Below are 23,092 nucleotides of genomic sequence, written 5' to 3' on the forward strand. Positions count from 1 at the left end.
TAAGAACATCATAACGTAGAGGCAGAGACCCTGATTCCAGCACTGGATCACTTATTTGGCTCCCTATTGTAGTTTTGATAAAATCCACTGTTTTATTTGCTACAGCTTTGCTAGTCCTCTCAGTGATACACTCCTTCATATTCATGAGCTCCAGCTATCCTCGCCCTCCTAATCGGATTGGCAGCTTGCTGCCTATGCTCTGTGTAGGCATAAAGTTATCACTCAATTGTGTAAGTGGGTTAGGCACATCATCTTTGAAAGAACTGGCAGAGCTGCAGAAGATAAGACACTGATATCAAAGCCCATTAAAGGGAATCTGTCAGCAGGTTTATGCTATGTTAGCTGAAGCCAGCATGCTGTAGGTGTTAAAAAATAAAATTCAACTATGTGTCTCGTATTAGGCTCTGTGTTGTTGTTTACTGAAACTAAAGGCTATATGACTTGGTGATTATCATTGCTAGGTCTATGTGGCACGTGCCTTGTTGTCAGACATGTCCCTGCTGTGATTGACACCTCACTGTCAATGCACAATCTCTATAGAGAGCCTGGAGTAAGCGGTAACAGCTACCTGGGCTCAGCTACATGACTAAACTTAAAAATTCAGATTGCATAAGAACGGCTGCACCCAGTAATCTAAGTGATATATTGTTGGATTCAGAATCTCTTTGACTACATCATGCTGCTCTCAGATGAGGTAGCAAAAACCTGTTGACAGATTCCCTTTAAGTAGTACACCATTGGAATTAAGGTGTCTGGCCATATTATATGCTGCCCTTAAAGTGTGAAGCACAAACCCAGTGACTATTTTTAAGCATGTTATGCCATATTTCTCTTTTGTCCAGACTAGTTGGGCCCAGGTCCTGCTCTACCCCCATCTATATTGAGGTCGGCTGACACAAAGTGAGGTTTGAATATTAGAGGCTAGGACCGTGCAGATTGGGGTACACCTTGTCATAATAGCATGGCTTTTATGCTTTTTTTGATCAAAATCATGTTAAATAAGTGCCCTATGTTATTTATATGTACTGTTACTATCACCGCAGGGTATGTGCTCATTTTGTTTTTATCTTAGCTTTTCTCAGATTTCTCTTGTGGTCAAAGCTTCTCAATTGCCATTACTGCCTCTTATACATCTTTTCCTTCTATACTGCAAGAAGAAAAGCCATGTTTATAAAGTGCTCGCATATTTCCTCTGGCGCTAGAGAAATGTCTTACATAATTCCCTTGTTGCATTACTAGACAGGCGGTGTCTCATGGTGAAACTGAACATATGAGCCCATCGGGATGTGTATTTATAATGCGTGAACAGAAAACCTTACAGAATATACGCAGTCTCTGGTTTACAGACACTTTGGCTACTGATCTGATCTGCCACATACATTTACAAAATACTACAGGAGCATTATTATTTTACTGGGTTACTACTAGTCACGGCTTACCCATCATACCCTGTCTTTTATGTTTTGCTTTACCAAATTGAAGGTTGTCATGCTTAAAGGGGAGGATCACAAGTAGCGATGAAATAACTGAATACTAGAAGCCCTTTAATTCCTAATTTGGTATCTCTTCCATTAATTATGGCACAGCTATGGGTGAGGGTATCACTACTTAAGCCCGCTTTACACACTACAATATATCTTACGATGTGTTGGCGGGGTCACGTCGTAAGTGACGCATATCCGGCATCGTAAGGTACATTGCAGTGTGTGACAGGTACGTGCGATTGCGATTGAACGGTAAAACGTTCATCGCATGCACGTCGTTCATTCCTCATGAATTTAATGTCAGATTGTTCATCGTACCCGTGGTAGCACACATCGCAACGATGAACAGATCTTACCTGCGTCCTGCGGCTCCCAGCCGGTAATGCGGAAGGAAGCTGGTGCGCGGGATGTTTACATCCCGCTCAGCTCTGCCACTCCGCATCTATTGGCCGGCTGCCGCGTGACGTCGATGTGACGCTGAACGTCCCACCCACTCCAGGAAGTGGACGTTCGCCGCCCACATCGAGGTCGTATGGACGGGTAAGTACGTGTGACGGGGGTTAATCGTTTGTGCGGCACATTCAACAAATTGAACGTGCCACACATACGATGGGGGCAGTTACGATCGCATAAGATATCGTATGCGAAATCGTAACATGTAAAGCAGGCTTTACATACATCCTAGTGGATATATCCCAAGAAGGTAAACACTATCCCTCCAGCCAAAACCACAGATCAAAAATTGGAACAAACATTAAAATGTGGTGCTCACTTTTGTAGTATATTCTCATATACGTATATAGAATATTTGTATACGGGTGCTGGTTCTCTGAATGTACAGTATTTGATCTACAAGAGCAAATCATTTGTTAATAACTGCATACACGCTAATACAGTATAGGAAGTGGAAACCAATACCAACAGATAACCTTACATCTTTGACCTTTTAAAACGAATTCTAGCAAGCATTTAGATGGATATGATACACAAAGATGGCGAGATTTATCCAGAACATAAATGTGTATTTCTTAAGAGTCTCTTCTTGGATGTCACCCGTCATACAATGCTGCCGGGAGCTGAACTCCAGACCTTGTAACAGAAAACCAGTCTGTATATGCTGTGCCAGCCAGATTCTTCTTCAACTCTTCTGAAAGGTCATCATAGGAAGACTGTATAACTGACCTGTCAACCTCGTATATACAGCACACCTTAACGGAAACATAGTATTAGCCTAAATGCAGCTTCTGATATATGAGAAATTATAGTAAGTGAGGCTTCACATTGTACTGAATGTTTGAGTGTTCCTTGGCACAGAAATACGAAATATATCCAATAGGAACTAACAGCGTAGTTGCCTTAACCGCAAAATCAATCCGATGCCTTTTAGCACAAGTGCACTGCTAATCCACAGTCATCTAAAGGACTGAGGCTGAAAAGATTACACTACAAAACAAGTATGATCTCTGCTGAAGTGAGACCTTCTCTAATAGCTTGGTTCCAAGAACGGTCCATACACCAGTGATATATACTGCTGACAAAAACTCTTAGCAAAACTAATAACTCATATTTAGATTTTGGTAACCTAGTAACCTAAGCTCTGCTTTTTAAAGACAATATTGTGTAACATATATATATATTTTGGATACGGTATCTAAAAATCGTTAACGATGCTCGTAAGTTTACTGTGATCCGATTCTCTCATAAGTAAATTGGATTACAGGTGCAGATAAAATGGAGAACTTAATCTCTCCATCATCTCCATTGTCTGTATCCGCATAAATCGGATTGCACTTGGACGTCATCCAAGTGCAGTCTGGTGTTTTACATCAGGGGTCCCCAACCTGTGGCTCGGGAGTCACATGTAGCTCGTGGGCCCATGTGTGGCTCGCGGGCCCATAATGTGTGGCTCACAGGCCCATGATGTTTGGCTCGCGGCTGTCTTCCAGTTAGCTGCATTAGCACCAGGTCTTGCAAACAGCTATGAAGAGCAGGTCTTCTCACACAGAAGAGCAAACCTGGCTAGAGGTAGGAACCCCCGAATATTGGTATACTGCCTTGGTGGGGTGATGTCTGTGGAAAAGCTTGGCTGTCATTATACTGGTAATGGTGGCTCTGGGTGTTACCATTGTGAGGGTCAGGAACTAAATGTGGCTCACAACCCTCTCTGAGAGATGAATGTGACTCTCAAAGTCAGAAAGGTTTTTTAAGGGTTTTACATGTTTTATATGTTTTGTTTGTCTCACATCCCCTGTTTTTAATGATTATATTAAAGGTTATATTTTAACATTACCTAGCTACCAACCTTCTCAAACATTGGGTAATTGCTTTTGCTATATTGTTGTACACTAGGAAAGAGACAGACCAGGAAAGAGACAGATCAGGAAAGAGACAGACCAGAAAAGAGACAGACCAGGAAAGAGACAGACGGGGAAAGCGAGAGACAGACAGACACAGACATAGAGACAGACACAGAGATAGAGAGAGATAGACACAGAGATAGAGAGACAGACAGACACAGAGCACAGAGATAGAGAAAGATAGACTGATACAAAGACAGAGAGATAGAAACAGACAGACAGACATAGAGAGAGAGAGACAGAGAGACAGTTACTATCCCGGGCAATGCCCGGGTACTACAGCTAGTAATAGATAAAATGGACAAAGTCCATAGATAAAATGGAAGTCATTCTATAAGGCTGGTTTCAAATGTGCAACATTAAAGTATGTACTGGGATAGATGGATGGGTGAAAATGGGTGAAAATGCAATGGCCCAATTAAAAAATGGATGCCATAAGGATGGTTTTTCCAATGCACCCATTGAATTTTATAGGCAAGACTGATTCGAAAAAATGGATTAGACTAGTGCATGCAGCAATTTTTTAATCAAGGACCACTGGTCTGTGTGTAAAAACTTTCATATGAATTACCTCATTCACTTGCATTGGTCCATGCGCGGTACATAGATAGCGTATTGACCAAAATCATTCCTGAGCAAACTGTAGGGGAGATATAATCAAATTGTGGCTGCCCCACATGTAGATCTGGCAAAAAGCTAACAAAGTAACAGGAAAATCATATATTTGCGGTCTTAAATATACATTAAGGTCCTAAGGCCACCCAGTATAAAATGCACCAAAATAATTTCCAAGACATTTGCATACGTCTTATGATGTAATATCTCCTTACTTAGGCATGAAAATAACCGCACAACAAGTAGTTCAGGGTGGAAGAAATGTATGCTTTGAGGATGAAGCTGGGAGGCAAACCAACCCCGTACCACTTATGTGTTCATAGGTCCCAGAATTTAAAGAGAAGGCAGCAATAAACCACACAATCAACAAACGTCAAACTGTGTGGTCTCATAGTGTTCTATATAAACCACTGCTTGGGCACGCTTCAAGTGCATTTTTCCCTACTTTTCCTTACACTGGCTTGCTTTAAGAAAGCATTCTTGATAGGATAAAACATGGCTGTGTATTCTGGAAATAAATGAACTCAGACAACTCTATCTATTGCAGAATAAAGCAAGAAGTTCTATGTGTCAAAGGGAAGTGTTGAGCAATATTGTTCATCTGGGCTCCAAAGCTGCATGCAAAAACATATTAAGTAACCGTCCAAAAATATGGAACGTGTAGAATGGAGGAAATGAAACTTCACCATGGGTATTTATGCCGACCTAATGAATAAGTCACGAGTCTCATTTCTGCTGCATGCGTAATTTTCCTTATCTTGTCCATGTCTTCGGTTCCAGATTTCCCACTATGTGCAGGAAAAGAATCCAATGTATCTGATTGTAATTATCTACCCATCAAGGATTCTTGAACCCTGTAAAAATTGCTTCATTTGTTAAAAGGTTAGTAATCAAAGCCTCTTATTTATGGAGTTGATAAACCACTCTCTGGATTTCCGATGAATACTAGAATTGTATCCAATCACCCAGCAATGTGTACTCAATGCTCCATGCACTTTGTAACAATATGTCGGCCTAAAGAGGTTACCTAAATGAGTGGTCCAGATTTGGTTTCCTTCTAGTTATATTTATACCACCACTTCCTAATGCAGAACCCTGAAATGACAAGTTCAAAGTCATGCACTGAAGGAACCTGTGGGACCATGGAGTAAAGCATGTGGAGATGTGTCAATACAGTCCTGCTAGCACCTAGAAGGATATGTCTGATGCTTTTTGTAGATGGTCTCTGCTCTGACATGTTGGTGGAGCTCTCCCTTTTTTTAACTCAGAACCTTTTATTAGGGTATTTGTAAATAGGGTTTATAAACCCCAAACTATTCTTTAGGCCTCTTTCACACGTTCGTGAAAAACCACACACGTTTTTCACGGACGTGTCAGAGGTGCGTTTTGCCCCTCTGTGAGCCGTGTTTATTGGCTACGTGTGTTCTCCGTGTGTTATCCGTGTTAACACACGGAGAATGGGAACTTTCTACTCACCTGTCCCTGACGTCGCTGTCCGTGGTGCTGATCTTCGGTCACCGTCCTGCAGACTCCCCGCTGCTGCTGCTTCCGGCCGCAGTGAAGTGAATATTCAATTAGCATAATGAGCGGTGGTCAGCAGCAAGTGACAGCAGCGGCACAGACTGCAGGGCTGGAGAAGGTGAGTAAAGTTTTGTTTTTTTTTTCTCACAGACAAAGGTCTTCTCTCCGATGCGTGTCACACGGAACACATCCATGTGGTCCATTTGCATTACGTGTGACACGTTTGCGTTCCGTGTGACACCCGTGATGCCGGAGAGAAAACGGACATGTCGGCGTGAGAAGCACACGGACACACGTAAGTACGGAACGGACACACGTTCCGTGCGCAAATACTTCCGTGAGAAAACTGCCAAACACGTACCGGAGGCAAGTACGTGTGAAAGAAGCCTTAAATTGTAAATCTACTTTAAACAGTTGTGGATATTATGAAATCGTTACCTCTGGCCTGAAGACAGTTGACTTCCTCATGGTCAACTCAAAGCAGAAGAGAAACTGACCTCATTCTGCAGAATTACCATGTGATTGGTTGAATTTAGAATCACCAAACTTTTCTCATACATGTTATTCATTAGGTACAATGAAATGTCTATGAAGACCACCTCTTTGGAAATGGGAAGGGAATGGTCTTCCCAGATTATCAGTTTACCAGATGAATTTGGTTGAAACGGTCACATCTTTTGAGAAGAGAACCTCTCATCCAAACCAGAAATCCCAGGGCAGATGTACTTGGATCCAAGAATCTAGATAAAATAGCCGTACTCACCCCCGTCGCTCCAACACTACATCACCGGTCATCCCGGTGGTCTACCGTTTATCTGGCTACAGCCCTGTATTCTACACATGACCACTGCAGTGATTCACTGGCCTCAGAGGTAGGACAGCAGTCACATGGCGTAGACGACCACCTCATCATTGCAGCCAAGAAAACAAAAGTCGGCAAGAGCACCTTAGATGCACTGCTGGTGGGATTAGAAGCGTGGGAACACTGTTACCACTGGTACTACTCCTGGTTGAATGCACACTTTTGCAATAGTCAAAAAACATCTAACTGTCATCCTGTAAGGTAGACATATGTTACATAATATTGTGCTACCTTTATCCAACCAAAATCCAAATGTAGGTGTTTCTTAGTGAAAATGCTAATCTGAATATACAAATCCATATTTGTACACATAGGAAAAATACCATTGGGGCTTGGGTCTATAATTCTTACAGCAATAGCCCTTTGTCCTGTATTGATTGTACACTACACAGAGTGCACATAACTGAAAACAGTTTATCAATAACTGATAAAGGAAGACATTCTACTAAGCTGACCTTAAGCCGAAAGCTACTGCTATGTAGGCAGATATCAATGACATTAAGACATAGACATATACAGTGCCTCGAAAAAGTATTCATACCCTGAGAACTTTTCTACATTTTTTTCATGTCACACCTACAAACGTAAATTTTGGAAATGGAAAATGGAATTTCATGGAATATACAAGCACAAAGTAGCAAATGATACAGGGTTTTCTAAATATTTTAAAAATTTTATTATTAAAATTGTGACGTGAATTTGTATTCATCCCTGAGTCAATACTTTGTAGGACCACCTTTCACTACAATTACTCCTGCAAGACTTTTGGGTTAAGTCTCTACCAGCTTTAGGCCATGTGCGCACTTTGCTTTTTTTCATGCGTTTCCGCAGCGTTTTCAACTGCAGTGTTTTAATGCCAAATGCATGCGTTTTGATTTTCAGGCAGTCTATGTGAAATAGACCTTTCTTGTGCGCACAATGCTGTTAAAAACGCAGCGTTTCAGTTGCAGAAAATTTGTCAAAATCTCTGCGTTTAAAGAAGCAGCATGTCAATTATTTTGCCATTTTGGCAGCGTTTTGCTGACACTAGAGTCAATGAGAACTTTCAAAACTCATACAAAATCAAAATCCCAGCGTTTTACATGCATTTTTGATGTAGAAAGCGTGCTTTTTTGACATAATAAATGCATGCGTTTTTGCCTTTATATTAAGGGCATGATATGTCCCTTTACACACACAGTCCGACAATTAAATTAATGAAAATCCATAATTTAACGTTATTTTATACATAAATATTAGAACACAGTTAGCATTTTAATAAAATTAACTATTTTGTGCATGATTTTAATCATGATATTTGTTATAATTTTTTTCCTTTTTTTTCATAGTGTTTGAATGTTTAAACTTTATTTATTAATGCATTTGTATTCAAAACGCATCTGACTTTAAGCAAGGAAAAAGCATGTAAATCGCGGTAAAAACGCAATCGTATTTTTAGCGTTTTTGTCGTCAAAATCAAATTTGACAAAGACAATTTCTGCCAGAGGATGCGTTTAGAACTGCAACAAACTCAACGCAAAGTGCGCACATAGCCTTACACAATAGAGGCTGTCATTTTTGCCCATTCTTTGCAAGCTAGATTTAGCTCAGTGAGATTGGATGGAGAAAGTGTGTGAACAGCAATTTTCAAGTCTTTCCACAAATTCTCAATGGTATTTAGGCCTGCACTGTGACTGGGCTATTCACACAAATGAATATGCTTTGCTCTAAACCATTCCATTGTAGCTCTGGCAGTATGTTTAGGTATCATGTCCTGCTTAAAGGTGAACCTACGCACCAGTCTCAAGTCTTTTGCAGTCTCTAACAGGTTTTCCTCCAGGATTGCCCTGTATTTAGCTCTATCCATCTTTCCATTAACTCTGACCAGCTTCCCTGTCCCTGCTTGAAGTAAAGCCTCCCCACAGCATGATGTTGCCACCACCATGTTTGACAATGGGGATGGTGTTTTCAATTTTATGTGCAGTGTTAATTTTCCACCACACATACCATTCTACTTTGGTCTCATCTGACCAGAGCACCTTCTTCCACATGCCATGTAGGGGACACAGCTAGCAATGTATAATACTCGATGCACATGTTCAGCAGATGCAGTTTGAAGTACAAACCTAGGGGTTGCAAATGTGATTAGGGGTAATATAGATAACATCTGATCCTTCTATGGGCCACCGGGGCTTTATAACTGCAATATTGTACATGTAGGGAGTCGTTCTGAGCTAATATAATAAACTCCCTTATGCAATAGTTGCAATTTGATGTAACCACTACAGCTATTATCTAACAGTTGGTGTAGTTTGAGATAAAAACCTTGGAGTATCAAAAACTGAGATAATATATAATCCCTCCTACAGTCTGCAACGCTGGATTCCCAGAGAGGAACTTTTAAGGAAGCTGTGTATTATAATGAAGGATCACGTGTATGCAATTCCACAATTCTTCATTCAAAGTCTAAAAGAATTGTTTTATGTAATCTTCAGGTTTTAAGAGTCTAGATGTTAAGTGTAAGTAAATGTAATTATATAAGGACTCTCAGAACAGTATTGCCTTCAAAGGAAAACTTACCAGTCCCCCGAAACCTATGCAAACTTGCCAGGAACTTGTGCAGGTCCTTCCCACTTGTGTCTTTTTGACTATATAGCAGCAACTTTCTTGCATCAGAAAACAACCGTGAAACTCTAAAATTATGCAAAAAGCGATAATTAGATTTTACACAAAAATCTGGAACATTTCACTATGTAGAACCTTTCTCTTAAAGGGAAAATGTCATCAAGTTTGTGCTACCCCATCTGAGAGCAACTTGATGTAGTGTCAGAGTCCCTTATTTCAGCTATGTATCACATGGCTGGTTACTGCAGTTTTGATACAATCTTTTCTATAGGAATACCATACAAAATGAGATATACTCATTAAGTACTTAAAAGCTCCATTTTATCACACAGACTTATAATAATAATAATAATAATCAGAATACAACAGTAGAACAGGCAAATTCACTTACATGGACCTATTGAAATTTCCAACGATTCCTGGGGACTCCCCTGGTGTTGGGTATCGAAAACACGGGTTATTAGCATTGCAAATAATCCCCTGTACCCATGGCAAAGTTCCAGCAGATGGCATTGCTTTATTTGGAAAATGGCCTATTGAAAAAAAACACAAACATAAGTATAAAAATAAAATAATACTGTGTATATATCGTGTGGTTAGAAGAATAAATCACCCCGCTGACAAGCAGCTGCACAGGGAAGCGACAAGTTACAGCACTTGCTGGTAATCCAGCTGGAGGGCCTGGGTCTCATTACCATGAGCTCCGATGAAGGAAGAAAATGTTTGCATATAAAGAAGGTCAATTTATAAAAAAGTTACAGAAATTAGCAAATATCACGGGAAAGCGATTACAATTTCCAAAGTGAATGACCCTTCAGGGTTCTGTGTAGATGGCAGCAGCCTGTGCAATGAAATGTATCCGGCAGATCGCTGGAAGCAGAGGATGCACGGCGAGTAAGGCTATGTTCCTGCAATGGTCAGTTTTCAATGTGGCAGAATTGCTGCACCATTTCCAAGCAGGAAATTTCTATAAAGCCCATCCACTTTCCTGGACCTGTAAGATGCTGCGTTTTGATGCAGTGAAAACAGGTAGCGTCAAACTCACCAAAAGCCCATCGCGGGCACACAGCCTAATGTAAGTAATGATAAATATCCATGATGCTATGGAAGCATTTCCAAGAACACAACCTCATTGCTCCAGATGTGCAGGTTGAAGTGTTCTGTGTAATGTCACCAGTGATCACTTAAACCATCACTTTGCACACTTGCACATACTCTATACTTTTAGAATGAGGCCTTTGCCTATGTTAGGTTCACGTCACATCAGCGGCATTTTGCTGCAAAACCGGATCCGTTACAAATGCGTTACAGTTTAATTAATTTCCAATGGAATCACGGCAAGATGCGGTAACATGCGGTTGCGTGTGTCATACACAACCGCATGTGACCGCATTTTGCCGTGATTCCATTGGAAATTAATTAAACTGAAACGCATTTGTAACGGATCCGGTTTTGTGCAAAAATACCACAATGTGAGGTGAGCCTTACGCGCTTTCCCCCAGGTGAAGAGAATTTCCAGTGTTCTTTAAAAGTTAGTAGTAAAAAGCGAACTTATATAAGACAAAAAGGCGGCACATCTTAGAGCCGAACAAAATGATTTACGGTACTCTGGTCAAGAGCCACACCGGTAGCTCTTGACTGCCACATTAGAGCTCTGTGAACCTCCTATCTGCCCAGCTTTCCTGACATCTCTTATGATATATCATAACATTGCGTCAGCTTACTAATCCAAAGAGGGATACAATCAGGGTCCTATTATTCTTTTTGCTCATCTCGTACTCCTGGGATCTGACAGTCTAAACCACATCGGAAAAGATAACATCATGATCACCGGTCACCTGATCTTCAAGGCCACTGATTGGCTATTTTTTTTATAGGGCCTGGTCCGTACACATTTCCTAACACTAATCTATTTCATGACTCTAATCTTTGCACATTTCCTAATCCTTAACCCTAATCTGTACACATTTCCTACCCCTAATCAATGCTCATTTCCTAGTCCTAAGAACTAAAAGACTAAAATGATGCAATTTTCAAACATGAAAAAGATTTAAGAGAATTGACCTGACCATTCTTCAGGTGTTTGTTCTTTTGGAAATCAATGGTTTGGAGCCATTTTTCACCCCAGAAAATGGTGGCATTTTATTCATCAGTTAATACATTTCCAAAAACATTAGAAAATCACCCATGAAAAAAAAAAAATATAAGAACGTGTTTCCAGGTAGCACAAATACTAATAGTTTTTATGCTTCATTTTTTTTCTGCAGAACATCAGTTGTGTTTAACAGTCCAGGCAAAGAGGATGTGATTTCACAAAAACAGAAATCTGTGCTTTTTTAGACCATTTTTTATGTGTAGAGCCTGAAAAATGCATGTAAAAATACAGAGTAGGTTTTTAAGTGCAAAATTCCAGTGTTTTTGTAGCACAAAATGCATTAACAAAAAAAAAAAATCTGAATCTAAAAAATATCAAAAAGGCATTTAATAAATGCAGCAAAAGTGCAATACTCAGAGTAGATTGCCTTTGTGCATTTTGGTGCGGATATTTTCAGGAGTAACACAGGGTTTTTGGACACGGGTACACGTCTTTACAAAACGTGTCAAGCATATACTACAGGAAAACATTAGCAAAATGCTCAGGAAACATAACAAAAAAACGCATAAGGACAAAAAAGCCTAGAAAACGTCAGATAGAGTGTTTTCTATAGAGATTTTGTATGCCTCAAAAAACTCTGTGGTCACAGCCTTTGGGGTACTTTGCATGTTGCGACATCGCTACTGCGATCTCGTCAGGGTCAAATCGAAAGTGACGCACATCCAGCACCGGTAATGACGTCGCAACATGTAAAGCCTAGAAGCACCGATAAACGATCGCAAAAGCGTCGAAAATCGGTGATCTGTGTAGTGTTGGTCATTTCCATAATTTCGCTGCAGCGACAGGTATGATGTTGTTCCTCGTTCCTGCTGCAGCACACATCACTGTGTATGAAGCCGCAGGAGCGAGGAACATCTCCTTACCTGCGTCCCGCCTGCAATGCGGAAGGAAGGAGGTGGGCGGGATGTTTACGTCCCGCTCATCTCCGCCCCTCCACTTCTATTGGCCGCCTGCCATGTGACGTCCCTGGGCAGGAAGGAGGAAGGAGGTGGGTCGCCGGCCAGAGCGACGTCGCAGGGCAGGTGAGTGCATGTGAAGCTGCCATAGCGATAATGTTCGCTACGGCAGCTATCACAAGATATCGCATCTGTGACGGGGGCGGGGACTATCGCGCTCGGCATAGCTAGCATCAGCTAGCGATGTCGCAGCATGCAAAGTAACCCTTATTTTTACATCCCACTACATAAGCAAGAGCTTCCTCCATACTAGGCTTAGTTGTGCAAGCATCATATGATAAAAAGATAATATAAAAGTTCTGCATTATTAAAAAACAAAGAAAAAATTGGTTCTCAACTCTTCTATTTCCCACCGATCCAGGGCAGATGCTATAGTGGTGAACCCCTTTTTTTTAAAAGGCGCCCGGAGAACAACAATAAAGTAACTCATAGCTACAGAGGCCAGTGATTGACTGCAGTGGTCACCTGCTAGTCTACAAATACTGGTTGGATCTCTAGAGCACCTGCTCTGTAACTCCTAGGGGTTGAGAAGGTGAGCCCTTTTTATTTTTACTTTAGTACCTCTTCTGCTTCTTTTGAACTCTTAGACCACCCCTTTACGATACAAGACATGCACTTTGTTGCATAGACTGGTAACATAAACCATGCTAATGGACCTTGATCAATATTTTTTTTCTCCGTAAACAGCAGATACCTGCTGATTACACAGGTCAGAGTGACTACAAACTGATAAAGACTCACATTTGAACAAACAGAAAAGCCTCAAATGAAACGTAGCAATTTTGTGATCTAGTAAAATAGTAGCTTTGCCCACTTGCTGTACCAATATAATCATTAGAAATATTCTCACATTAATACATGTATATATTTCATAATTTTTTTACACTTGTCATTATAATCTGCAGGTAGTATGTTGTAGAGCTTCAGGAACTGAATAGATTAATATTAAAGGGGTTGTCCACTACCCCGTCAACCCTTTGTAAAATTAAGTAGTCCCCCTAATAATATAAAAATATCACATACTCTCCTTCCAGACTGATGCCGTTCCAGTGATGTTGGCGCCAAGTCTCCCAGGTCTCACTTGACATTATTTTGTGACTTGAGATCTGCAGCCAATGACCGGTCACTATTGGGCTACTGTGCTCACTTTTCCTTTGAACGAATGTAAAAAAGAAGAAATGAGAGCACAGCAGCCCAATAATGTCTGCTGATTGGCTGCTGGGGTCATGTGGCATAATAATGTCACATGAACACCAGGAGTCGAAGAACAGGTATTGACGGAACGTGACCTGTGTTTCTTAGAAGTTACTACTGTCTAGATGGCTCATGCCAGTGGTGCTAGTGGCTCTTCTGTTGCAGTAGTGCTTGGCTCCCTCATTCTTAGCCATGGTATTGCTTTTGTTCGGGGGAGGGATGTGCATGAATGGAATCACTAATTATTTGGATCTGTAAATTTTAGAAAATTCTATAAGAGTTAATTTAGCCTCAAATATCGCTAAGCCGTAAATAATCACTGATTTGGAGCTATAAACTAGATCTTATGCTAAATCTCTTCCCCCAAAATATATCAACCATCTCTATATCATTCTGCCTACAGATTAAATTGCAATTTTAGCCAAAGGGGTTCTTATTAAAAAATGATTGTGTTTTGGTGTATTTTGGATCTATCTGTATTTTAGGGAACCAAGGCTAATATATACTGTATAGGTATATTTTGATCACTCTATTTCCTAATGTTTTTGTGTATGTCCTAGGATTTAAACTACTTCTCTTACACATGCAAAGTGTCCATAGGCTGGACTACAAGACTAACATCCATGCTAACAAGGTCAAATGGCCAAAAACGATGTACGTGGATCCAGATGACCTTACTAGTGAACCTTGAACGTAGCACTCAGCAGCTGGTTATAGAAGATAACACTTTTCTACTGGGTCATTGTGTTACACAGACAGCAGGCAGTTCTTTTTGGTTCTTTTTCAAGGTTTAGTGTCCTAAAACCTCTGCTCTCTGCCAGAGTCAACAGGAAACAGCAATCTCTACTGTACAATGAAGAAAACGGAAAAAAAGGGCATTCATAGTCCAAAGAACCCGCTCCACATCTCTAAGAACAATAAAGAAAAAAGGAAGATCTATGTGAACTCTGTCTCTTTTACGTCGTTCACATATGCAAAAAGCCACAGATTTCTTAGAATAGTTCTTCTTTCTGGAAAGTCTACATTACATAGTATAAAATCATGTAGAAACCTGTCATTAAGTGAATCGCGGACCTCACTGTGAAGCTGTGGAGCTGGAATACTTTTTCACTTTATCTACAAATTTACTTTCCTCAAATTAATTTTTAAAGGGGTTCTTCCAAGATTATAAGTGTACTCCTATGCATACCATAGGGGATACCTTACTGATTGCTGGGGGTCAGACTGGTTCCGATCCTGACAGCAGGAGTATTGAGGTGAGCATGCACAACTCAGTGCCATTCACTGCCTATAAGGCCCTGTGCCCATGCTGCGCATTTGGATGCGGATTTTGACGCAGATTTTCAGAAATCTGCAGCAAAATCTGCATGTCCATTGTGAAGCCAGCAAAGTCTATGAGAATTCAGAAGTGCTGTGTCCTCGTTGAGTATTTTTCCTTTGCGAATTTGTTGCAGATTTTTTTTTTCTGCATCAAATCTGCACCAAATATGCAAGGGAAAAATACTCAATGTGGGCACAGCACTAGTGAATTCTCATAGACTTTGCTGGATTCACAATGGACATTCAGATTTTGCTGCAGATTTCTGAAAATACGTGTCAAAACTACACAGCGTGGGCACTGGGCCTAAGGCTATGTGCCCACGGGACTCTGTATCTGCGGATTTTTCTGCAGCTAAATCCGCAGCATTCCCCTGGAATCCGCACCTTTTCATAGGTGCTGATTTTGTGCGGATTTGTTGCGGATTTGCGATTTTTTTTTTTTACATTCAATTGAATAGGCAAAATTCGCAGGTAAATCCGCAACAATAATTGACATGCTATAGATTTTTCCGCACGGAAATCCGCATGATTTCCGCTGCGGAAAAATCCGCAGCGTGGGCACAGAATTTCCCAAATGTCATAGAAATGGCTGGGGAGTAGCTGTGCTGCAGATTTCTGAAAAATCCGCGGCATTTCCGCGAGAAATCCGCGGCAAAATCCGCGTATTTTCCGCAGCATGGGCACATAGCCTAAGACTGCTGCAGATAGCCGAACACTGTGCTCTGCTATCTTTGGTGGTCCTATAGATATGAATGGGGCAGTGGTGCACATGCTCAGTCTCTGCTCCACTCAAAGATTGAGCATTTGATTTTGCAGAAACCCCATGGGAAGGTCCCAGCAGTCATAACCCCATCGATTAGTAAGTTAACCTGTATGCTATGGTGTAGTGGTAACTTGAATACTTGGCATTTGGTACTTTACTAATGTGATTCAAATGTTTTTATTGATTTTGCAAGTTAAAATGGGGAGGCATGAGTTGGGGTAGCATGGGGTAATAGTAGGAAAAAAGGGTCATGGTTATATAGGGGGATAACCGGGGGGTAACAAAGCAATATATACACAAAGATCAGGTACTTTACTAATGTGAACATAGTCTAAGGACAGATGCAGCTCAAAATGAACATCCCCTTTAATGGCCTTTTTACAATGGCAGACAGTCAACCTGTAATGAATGCCGAACAAGGTTATATCAGTTTGGAGTGTTGGACACTTAATCATTCTTATGAGTTTTCATCCCTATACAGTTCATTAGAGAGTATATGCTGCCGGCAAAAATCATTATAAAATCTGCAGAAAAGATGAAGAAATGAAAAACCAGCGGCTGGCACACGTTTATATGGATCTACGATGGTGAATAAATCATATCCAATCATTGGCACATGTAAATGTGCTTTAAGAGTCACTAGGACTCACAATAAATTGACACCATGAAATTAGAGTTAAAATATATGAAATAAAAATCATCCCAACACCATTTTAGATTGGAGCTGTAAACAAAAGTACTTGGATCAGACTAGCAGTGATGGAAGATGGCCACCAAAATATGTGACTTAAAGGGGTATTCCTATTGCCGAGATCCTATCCCAATAAATAGTAGGTGTAATAATGTAGTATAGTTCTCCTGATATAGCCATGTCTGTTATCTCATGTGCAGGGCATTGCACCATAGGTATCCAAAGTGACGGCCTTGAATATAGGGACAGTTAGTTAGTTGCTTGTGGTTGTAACCATGGATACTTAAGCTGCAATGCCCTGCACATGAGGTAAGAGACATGGCTATTTTAGGAGAACTATACTTCATTTTTAATTAGAGGTATTTGCTAATATTATTATTATTACACCTGCTACATATTGGGATAGGATCTTGGAGATGGGAATAACCCTTTAACCACTAAGAAGAGAGCATATTGAGGACTGAAGCTAAATAGCACTGATCTATATACTGTACTTGCAATTTTTATTACTCGGCTTTCTTTACAAGACAATCACTTTATTATTTCCTCCTGATGGCTGGATAGATAATATTAGAGTCTTAAACTTTGAATGAGATAAAAAAGAAGCATGTCCATGACTTTTCTATGAATCCGGAGCTGTAGAGTATCTACTTTGCCCTCATACTTACATTCATGTTGCTCATAAGGTGGATAAGAAAGTCGTACAGAGATCAGAATGAAGAAGATGAAGAGAGGCCATGCTATTTCAACCAGCAGCTGCAACTGCAAAAAAAAAAAGCCGACACATATTTAGCCAGAGGTAATTACGACTATAATGTGTACTGGATATTAACATGTTAAACACATTGTGAAAGAATTGCATAAATCATTCAGCACAGAGGGGCCCCACTTTAATTCAATTCCAAGAACTGCATCCCGTCAACTATGTGAAGGTTAGCGGAGCTAGTCTGATCTCTCTAGGGGACCTTTTCAGGAAAAATAAAGCACTCCGCATATGCAGGGCTCCTGCCAACCTCATTGCAGGCCTCCTCTTGTACTTTGCATTTGGCTCCCTAAAGTCTCCTAGAAACACAGTTGGGCCCATAAAATATGTCATACAGAGGATAGCTGAGAAGAAAAGGCCGATTGTCCAGGAAGAGCAGGCTCAGGGTCCGTGGGCTGTTAAATACATGTTAATAAACCTAGTTGTATAACCACAAATGTATTATTACATAGAAAGCAACTTCTACACCCTCACAGATTTTTCCTTAGAGCTCACTAATTTCCAATTTTGCTGTTCTGAACTCATTTTACAATTTTAAAGGGAACCTGTCAGGTCCAATATGCACCCAGGAGGACCACGAGCAGTTCTGTGCACATATTGCTATTCCCTGCCTAACCGTCCCTGTATACACTAGCATAGATAAAGAGATCTTTAGAAAAAGTATTTCTAAAGATCCTTTATGATATGCTAATGAGGGCAGGGACTAGTCCAAAGGGCATTAGTTCCTGCGCTCATTCCGCCCTCATGGAGTTGGTAGCACGCCTATAGCGGTGTGCTAACATGCTATGCCATGCCCACTGCCCAACGTCATCATCGGCAGTAATGTGTGTACCTGTTTCCGTTGCATCGTCTCAGAACGCTGGGCATAAGATCAGGAAGCATGATCAAAAGTCCCCGGACTCCCGGTCATGCGCATTACACCAGTTTGAAGCCAGGACGCATACACCCGGCTTCATAGTGCGCATGACTGGAAGTCCAGGGACTTCTGATCATGCACAACTGAGAAGAAAATCAGCATCAGCAGTGGTGACACCAAAGGTGAGAGCAACTATGCCACAAACTCTGCGCATTCATTAGCATGTTAGCACGCCTATAGGGGCATGCTTACATGCTAAGGGGGCCGACTAGCCAGGGAAGTAACGCCCTTGCGACTAGTCGCTGGCCTCATTAGCATATGATAAAGGATATTTTAAAATAGTTTTTCTAAAGATCCCTTTATCTATGCTAGTGTATACAGGGACGGTTAGGCAGGGATTAGCAATATGGACCCAGAACTGCTCGAGGATCTGGATTGTATACAGGACCTGACAGGTTCCCTTTAAGTACTGTAATCTTGCTAAGATATTCATGTGTTTTTATTTCTTCTTTACACAATAACAAGAGTTTTTAAGGTGCTTGGGGTGAATAAAACTAACTTTATTAAACAGTAGACAAGAAAAATGACATATAAAGAGGGCACCTCTGATTGTTTGGGATCAACCTAACACATACTTAAAGAATATCATATGAAAAGGAAGAAGAAAGTATGCAAATCCAAGGGGATCTCTATATAAAACACATAATTGTATTGTGCAAATGGACAGAAAGTAAAGAAATAAAAACACTCCACTGACAAACAAATGCAAAATCTTCATATAACCATGATGATAATGTGCGCATAAAGATTATAGTAATATATTAGGAAAAGAAGCACAATTGACCAGTAAGGATACCAGCACTGGTGACCATCAGATGTGTAGGTGAAGGCCTGGAGGTTAAGACTGAGGCGGGAAGGCAGAGCTCAATGTGTATCGCCACTAAGGCTGTAGCTTCCTCAGGGGTGAATTAAGGGCTAGCATGGAAAAGGACCTTCATATATACAACAAATTTTTGTTAGGAAATTATTTAACACATGCAGTAAAATAAATAATTGATTAACGCTAATTTGTTGTACATATACAGGATCTTTTCCACGGTTGCCCCTATTTTACCCGTGAAGAAGCCCATAGATTTACGGTACATTCAGAAGACTTATAAATTGGATTGAGATTGAACTGCAATGTACGGACTCGCCGGCAGGTCTCCCGACCTGAGCATGACAACTTCATAGAAATATATAAAGCTGCCATGCTCGGGTCAGGAGACCTGCCGGCCAGTCCGTGCATTGCAGTCCAATGTATACATGGTCTGAATGCACCCTAAGTCTGTGGGCTTCCTCAGGGGTAAAGTAGGGGTTAGCGTAGCAAACATCCCCCATATGTAGAACAAATTAGCGGTAATCAATTATTTATTTATTTATTACTATTAATTAATTTAATCACACTAATTTGTTGTACATATGAAGGACCCACGCTAGTCCCTGCTTCACCCCTGAGGAAGCTACAGCCTTAGTGGCGATACATGTTAAGCTCTGCTTTCCCTCCTCAGCCTTAACTTCCAGGCCCACTCTATACCTACACATCGCCAGTGCTGGTATCCTTACCACAGTCAGTTGTGCTTGTTTCCCTATTATAGGGCTTAGGATTCCCTCACATCTGTGTATGGAAAGTCGCTGACATTCTCAGCCAGAAAGGTTGGCGAGTCTCATGTGTTTTATACCTCGCCTAGCATCCATATGTCATCTGTATACAATTAGTTTTTACCGTTATCTTTTTTTGCATAGAGTTATGATAGTATGTGAAAGATAATGTTAAAAACGTATTGCATACGGATGACATATGCATGCCCATGTGACCTGCATCTTTTTTCTTGGACCCATTGACTTGCATTGGGGAGTCTTTTCCGACATACGCGGCCATGCGCAGCATACTACAATTTTTCCCTCAGCCCATTTCCAGCTGAGAAAAAAAACACAGATGAACACTGCCTCATTGTCGGATTAGGCTATGTGCCCACGCTGCGGATTTACCGCGGATTTTGCCGCGGATTTGCCGCGGATTTGCCGCGGATTTCCCGAAAATCTGCAGCAGCGGCACTTCCAAGCCATTTCAATGGCATTTTGGAAATGCTGTGTCCATGCTGCGGATTTTTCCGCTGCGGATTTGCCGCGGATTTTGATCCGGAAAAATCTGAAGCATGTCAATTGTTTGGTGCAGATTTGGTGCGGATTTTTGGTTTTGAATGGGGAAAAAAAAAAAATCCGTATCAAAATCCGCGGCAAATCCGTGGTAAATCCGCGGCAAATCCGCGGCAAATCCGCGGGTGCGGATTTGCCGCGAAAGTCGCGGATTTTCAGGCAGAAAAATCCGCAGGTACATTCTACCGTGGACACATAGCCTTACACTCACCGATATCAAATGCAGATGTGACAAACCCTTATTACTATAATCTTTATGTACACATTATCATCACGGTATATGAACTCATGCTATGCCAAGTAGGATTCCCTTTGGGATCATTTACAAAGTTGCCAAAAACGCTTCTCCGAGGCTTGGTATCATTTCTAGCTTCATTCGCCTTGCTCTACAGTGATTAACAATGTTCTAAAAATGGCAGCTGCTATGTATGTATAATGATATTGGGAACCAGGAACATTAGTTTTATTGTTGTTAGTGACCGATTGCAAAAAAAAAAATGTATGCTGCACGGTATATGTTTTACTTTCTACTTTCGCTGAGTCACACTGACCTGAATTACCAAAAAGACAGTCTTTTGACATAAGCTGTGTGAATGCGGCCCTACGCATATATTCTTGGAATGACTGTCTGGTCAACAAACCATAAAAACCTGACCTAATACAGCCAAAAGAATAATAACGCAGGAGGTCATTATAAACTCAACTTGACAAATATAAAATTGCTTACTGGTGACACTCATGCCGTCTAGTGGTGATCTCTGACCCCGCTATCCATGTTATATAGTCAGCAATGATAATCAGACAAGGGAAGAGACTTTGCCTGCTGATGTGTCCCCTCACCACCCATTATACGGAGATCGCTCGCGTATGGCAGCTAGCTGATCCAAGCCAGCAATCAGACTTATTGTATCTGATCTTGGAAAAAGATGGCCCATTGACCAGATCAGACATGTCTTAATCTCACAAAATCCATTTCTTGCTGATATTTCTGAGAATATGTTCTTAAGATGTTTTTTATGCTACAATATGGCTATAAGGCAATGGGGAAAACAAGTGTACGTGTACGTGAAAGTCTCTACAAGGAGGCCATTATTCAGATATCCTTCAGCTGATATAGAATTACAAACTGGATAAACTGTTAGTTGAATTGGGAATTTGGAAATGCATAAACTGACTTTGCCAGATAGAAAATAATATGTTTCTTAGAGCTTTAAGGCTATGTGCCCACGCTGCGGATTTACCGCGGATTTTGCCGCGGATTTGCCGCGGATTTGCTGAAAATCTGCAGCAGCGGCACTTCCAAGCCATTTCAATGGCATTTTGGAAATGCTGTGCCCATGCTGCGGATTTTTCCGCGGTGGATTTGCCACGGATTTTGATCCGGAAAAATCTGCAGCATGTCAATTATTGTTGCGGATTTTGTTGCGGATTTTTCCCATGCAAGTCAATGCAAGGTGTAAAATCCGCAAGAAATCCGCAGGTCTGTTCCCACAGGCTCTTTTTCCTGTGGATTTGGTGCGGATTTCGCAAACAAATCCGCAGGAAGTGATGTAGGATAGTTCAGGAAGAGGAAGTTTCACCATTTTGTAGTGTAGAGTAGTGGCAGTGTAGTCGTGTTGTGTCCGGACTCTGGATTGCCAGCTAAAAGAAGCTAGTTACAGGCTGCTTGCTTTTAGCTGGCAAAACAGGATCCCAGGTCTTTTTTCACAATTCTTTTTAAAAAAAAAAAATGTGCTCCGCTGTATTTTCACTGTCCAGCCCGATGCAAGCAAGCAACTGAGGGCTGTGCTTCTCAGCGGGATAAGGCTGAAGCATTCTCTGCCCCTCCCGCTGAGAAATACAGTCCTCAGCTGCCCCTGAAAATGGCGGCTCCGTTGTGAAGCGCCATTCACAGGTGCTGTACCGAGGCTCATCCAGCTGCCCTGATGCATTTGGCTGGCTGGGTAATACGGGGTTAATGCCAGTTTTCTGCAAACTGGCACTAAGCCCGAGGTTCATAATGTCATGCCTGTGTAGACACGGCCATTATGAACCTCCGTTTGGTACTAAAGAAAAGAAAACACTTTTTTTAAAAATTTTATTTGAAAGAAAAACACACATACATCCCTGATTGCCATCTTTATTACTCCCTGAATCCCCCGACGATAATCCATGACAGCTCCGATGTGCACCCGGCTGACCCGGGCACTGACGTCAGCCGGTGACAGCAGCCGTCAGTGTATTATTAAATGCTGCACAGCTCTTTTCCGGCAGTTGGGAACGTCTGATATCAGAGCCCTGGTCAGCTGACTTAATTCGCGAGCGCAGGCGGGTCAGCTGACGATGTGCAGTCATGTGACCCGGGCACGGACGTCAGCCGGTCCCAGCAGCCGTCAGTGTACGAGATGCTGCAAAGCTCTCTTCCGTCTGCTGGGACCGGCTGACGTCCGTGCCCGGGTCAGATGAGTGCACATCGGCCGACTATTCAGCTGACCCGCCCGCGCTCGCGAATTAAGTCAGCTGACCAGGGCTCTGAAGTCAGACGTTCCCAGCTGCCGGAAGAGAGCTGTGCAGCATTTAATACACTGACGGCTGCTGTGACCGGCTGACTTCTGTGCCCGGGTCAGTTGATGCTGTGAAGTCAGCTGACCCGAGCTCAGCTATGAACTGAGCTGACCCGGCCAGTGAGTTCTGCCGCTCCCAGCAGCCGGCAGAGAGCTTTCCTGTGATATTGTCCTGGATTAACCTCTGAGGCTTGGGAGTAATAAAGATG

At 41.6% G+C, this 23,092-nt stretch overlaps 1 protein-coding gene across 2 annotated transcripts in view; it reads right to left on the reverse strand.

Annotated features, from left to right (window-relative positions):
- Positions 1-23,092, reverse strand: part of ABCA1 (ATP binding cassette subfamily A member 1) — a 162,169-nt gene that overhangs the window by 105,604 nt on the left and 33,473 nt on the right. For both annotated transcript variants that reach the window (XM_075316595.1, XM_075316604.1), the window contains exons 3-5: positions 17,191-17,284; positions 9,835-9,976; positions 9,399-9,511 (exon numbers count right to left, since the gene is read on the reverse strand). In XM_075316595.1, the coding sequence (XP_075172710.1) occupies positions 9,399-9,511; positions 9,835-9,976; positions 17,191-17,284 (349 nt within the window). The remainder of the gene's footprint in view (positions 1-9,398; positions 9,512-9,834; positions 9,977-17,190; positions 17,285-23,092) is intronic.

The sequence above is a fragment of the Anomaloglossus baeobatrachus genome, chromosome 1 (genome assembly GCF_048569485.1).
Source record: "Anomaloglossus baeobatrachus isolate aAnoBae1 chromosome 1, aAnoBae1.hap1, whole genome shotgun sequence".
Lineage (NCBI taxonomy): Eukaryota > Metazoa > Chordata > Amphibia > Anura > Aromobatidae > Anomaloglossus > Anomaloglossus baeobatrachus.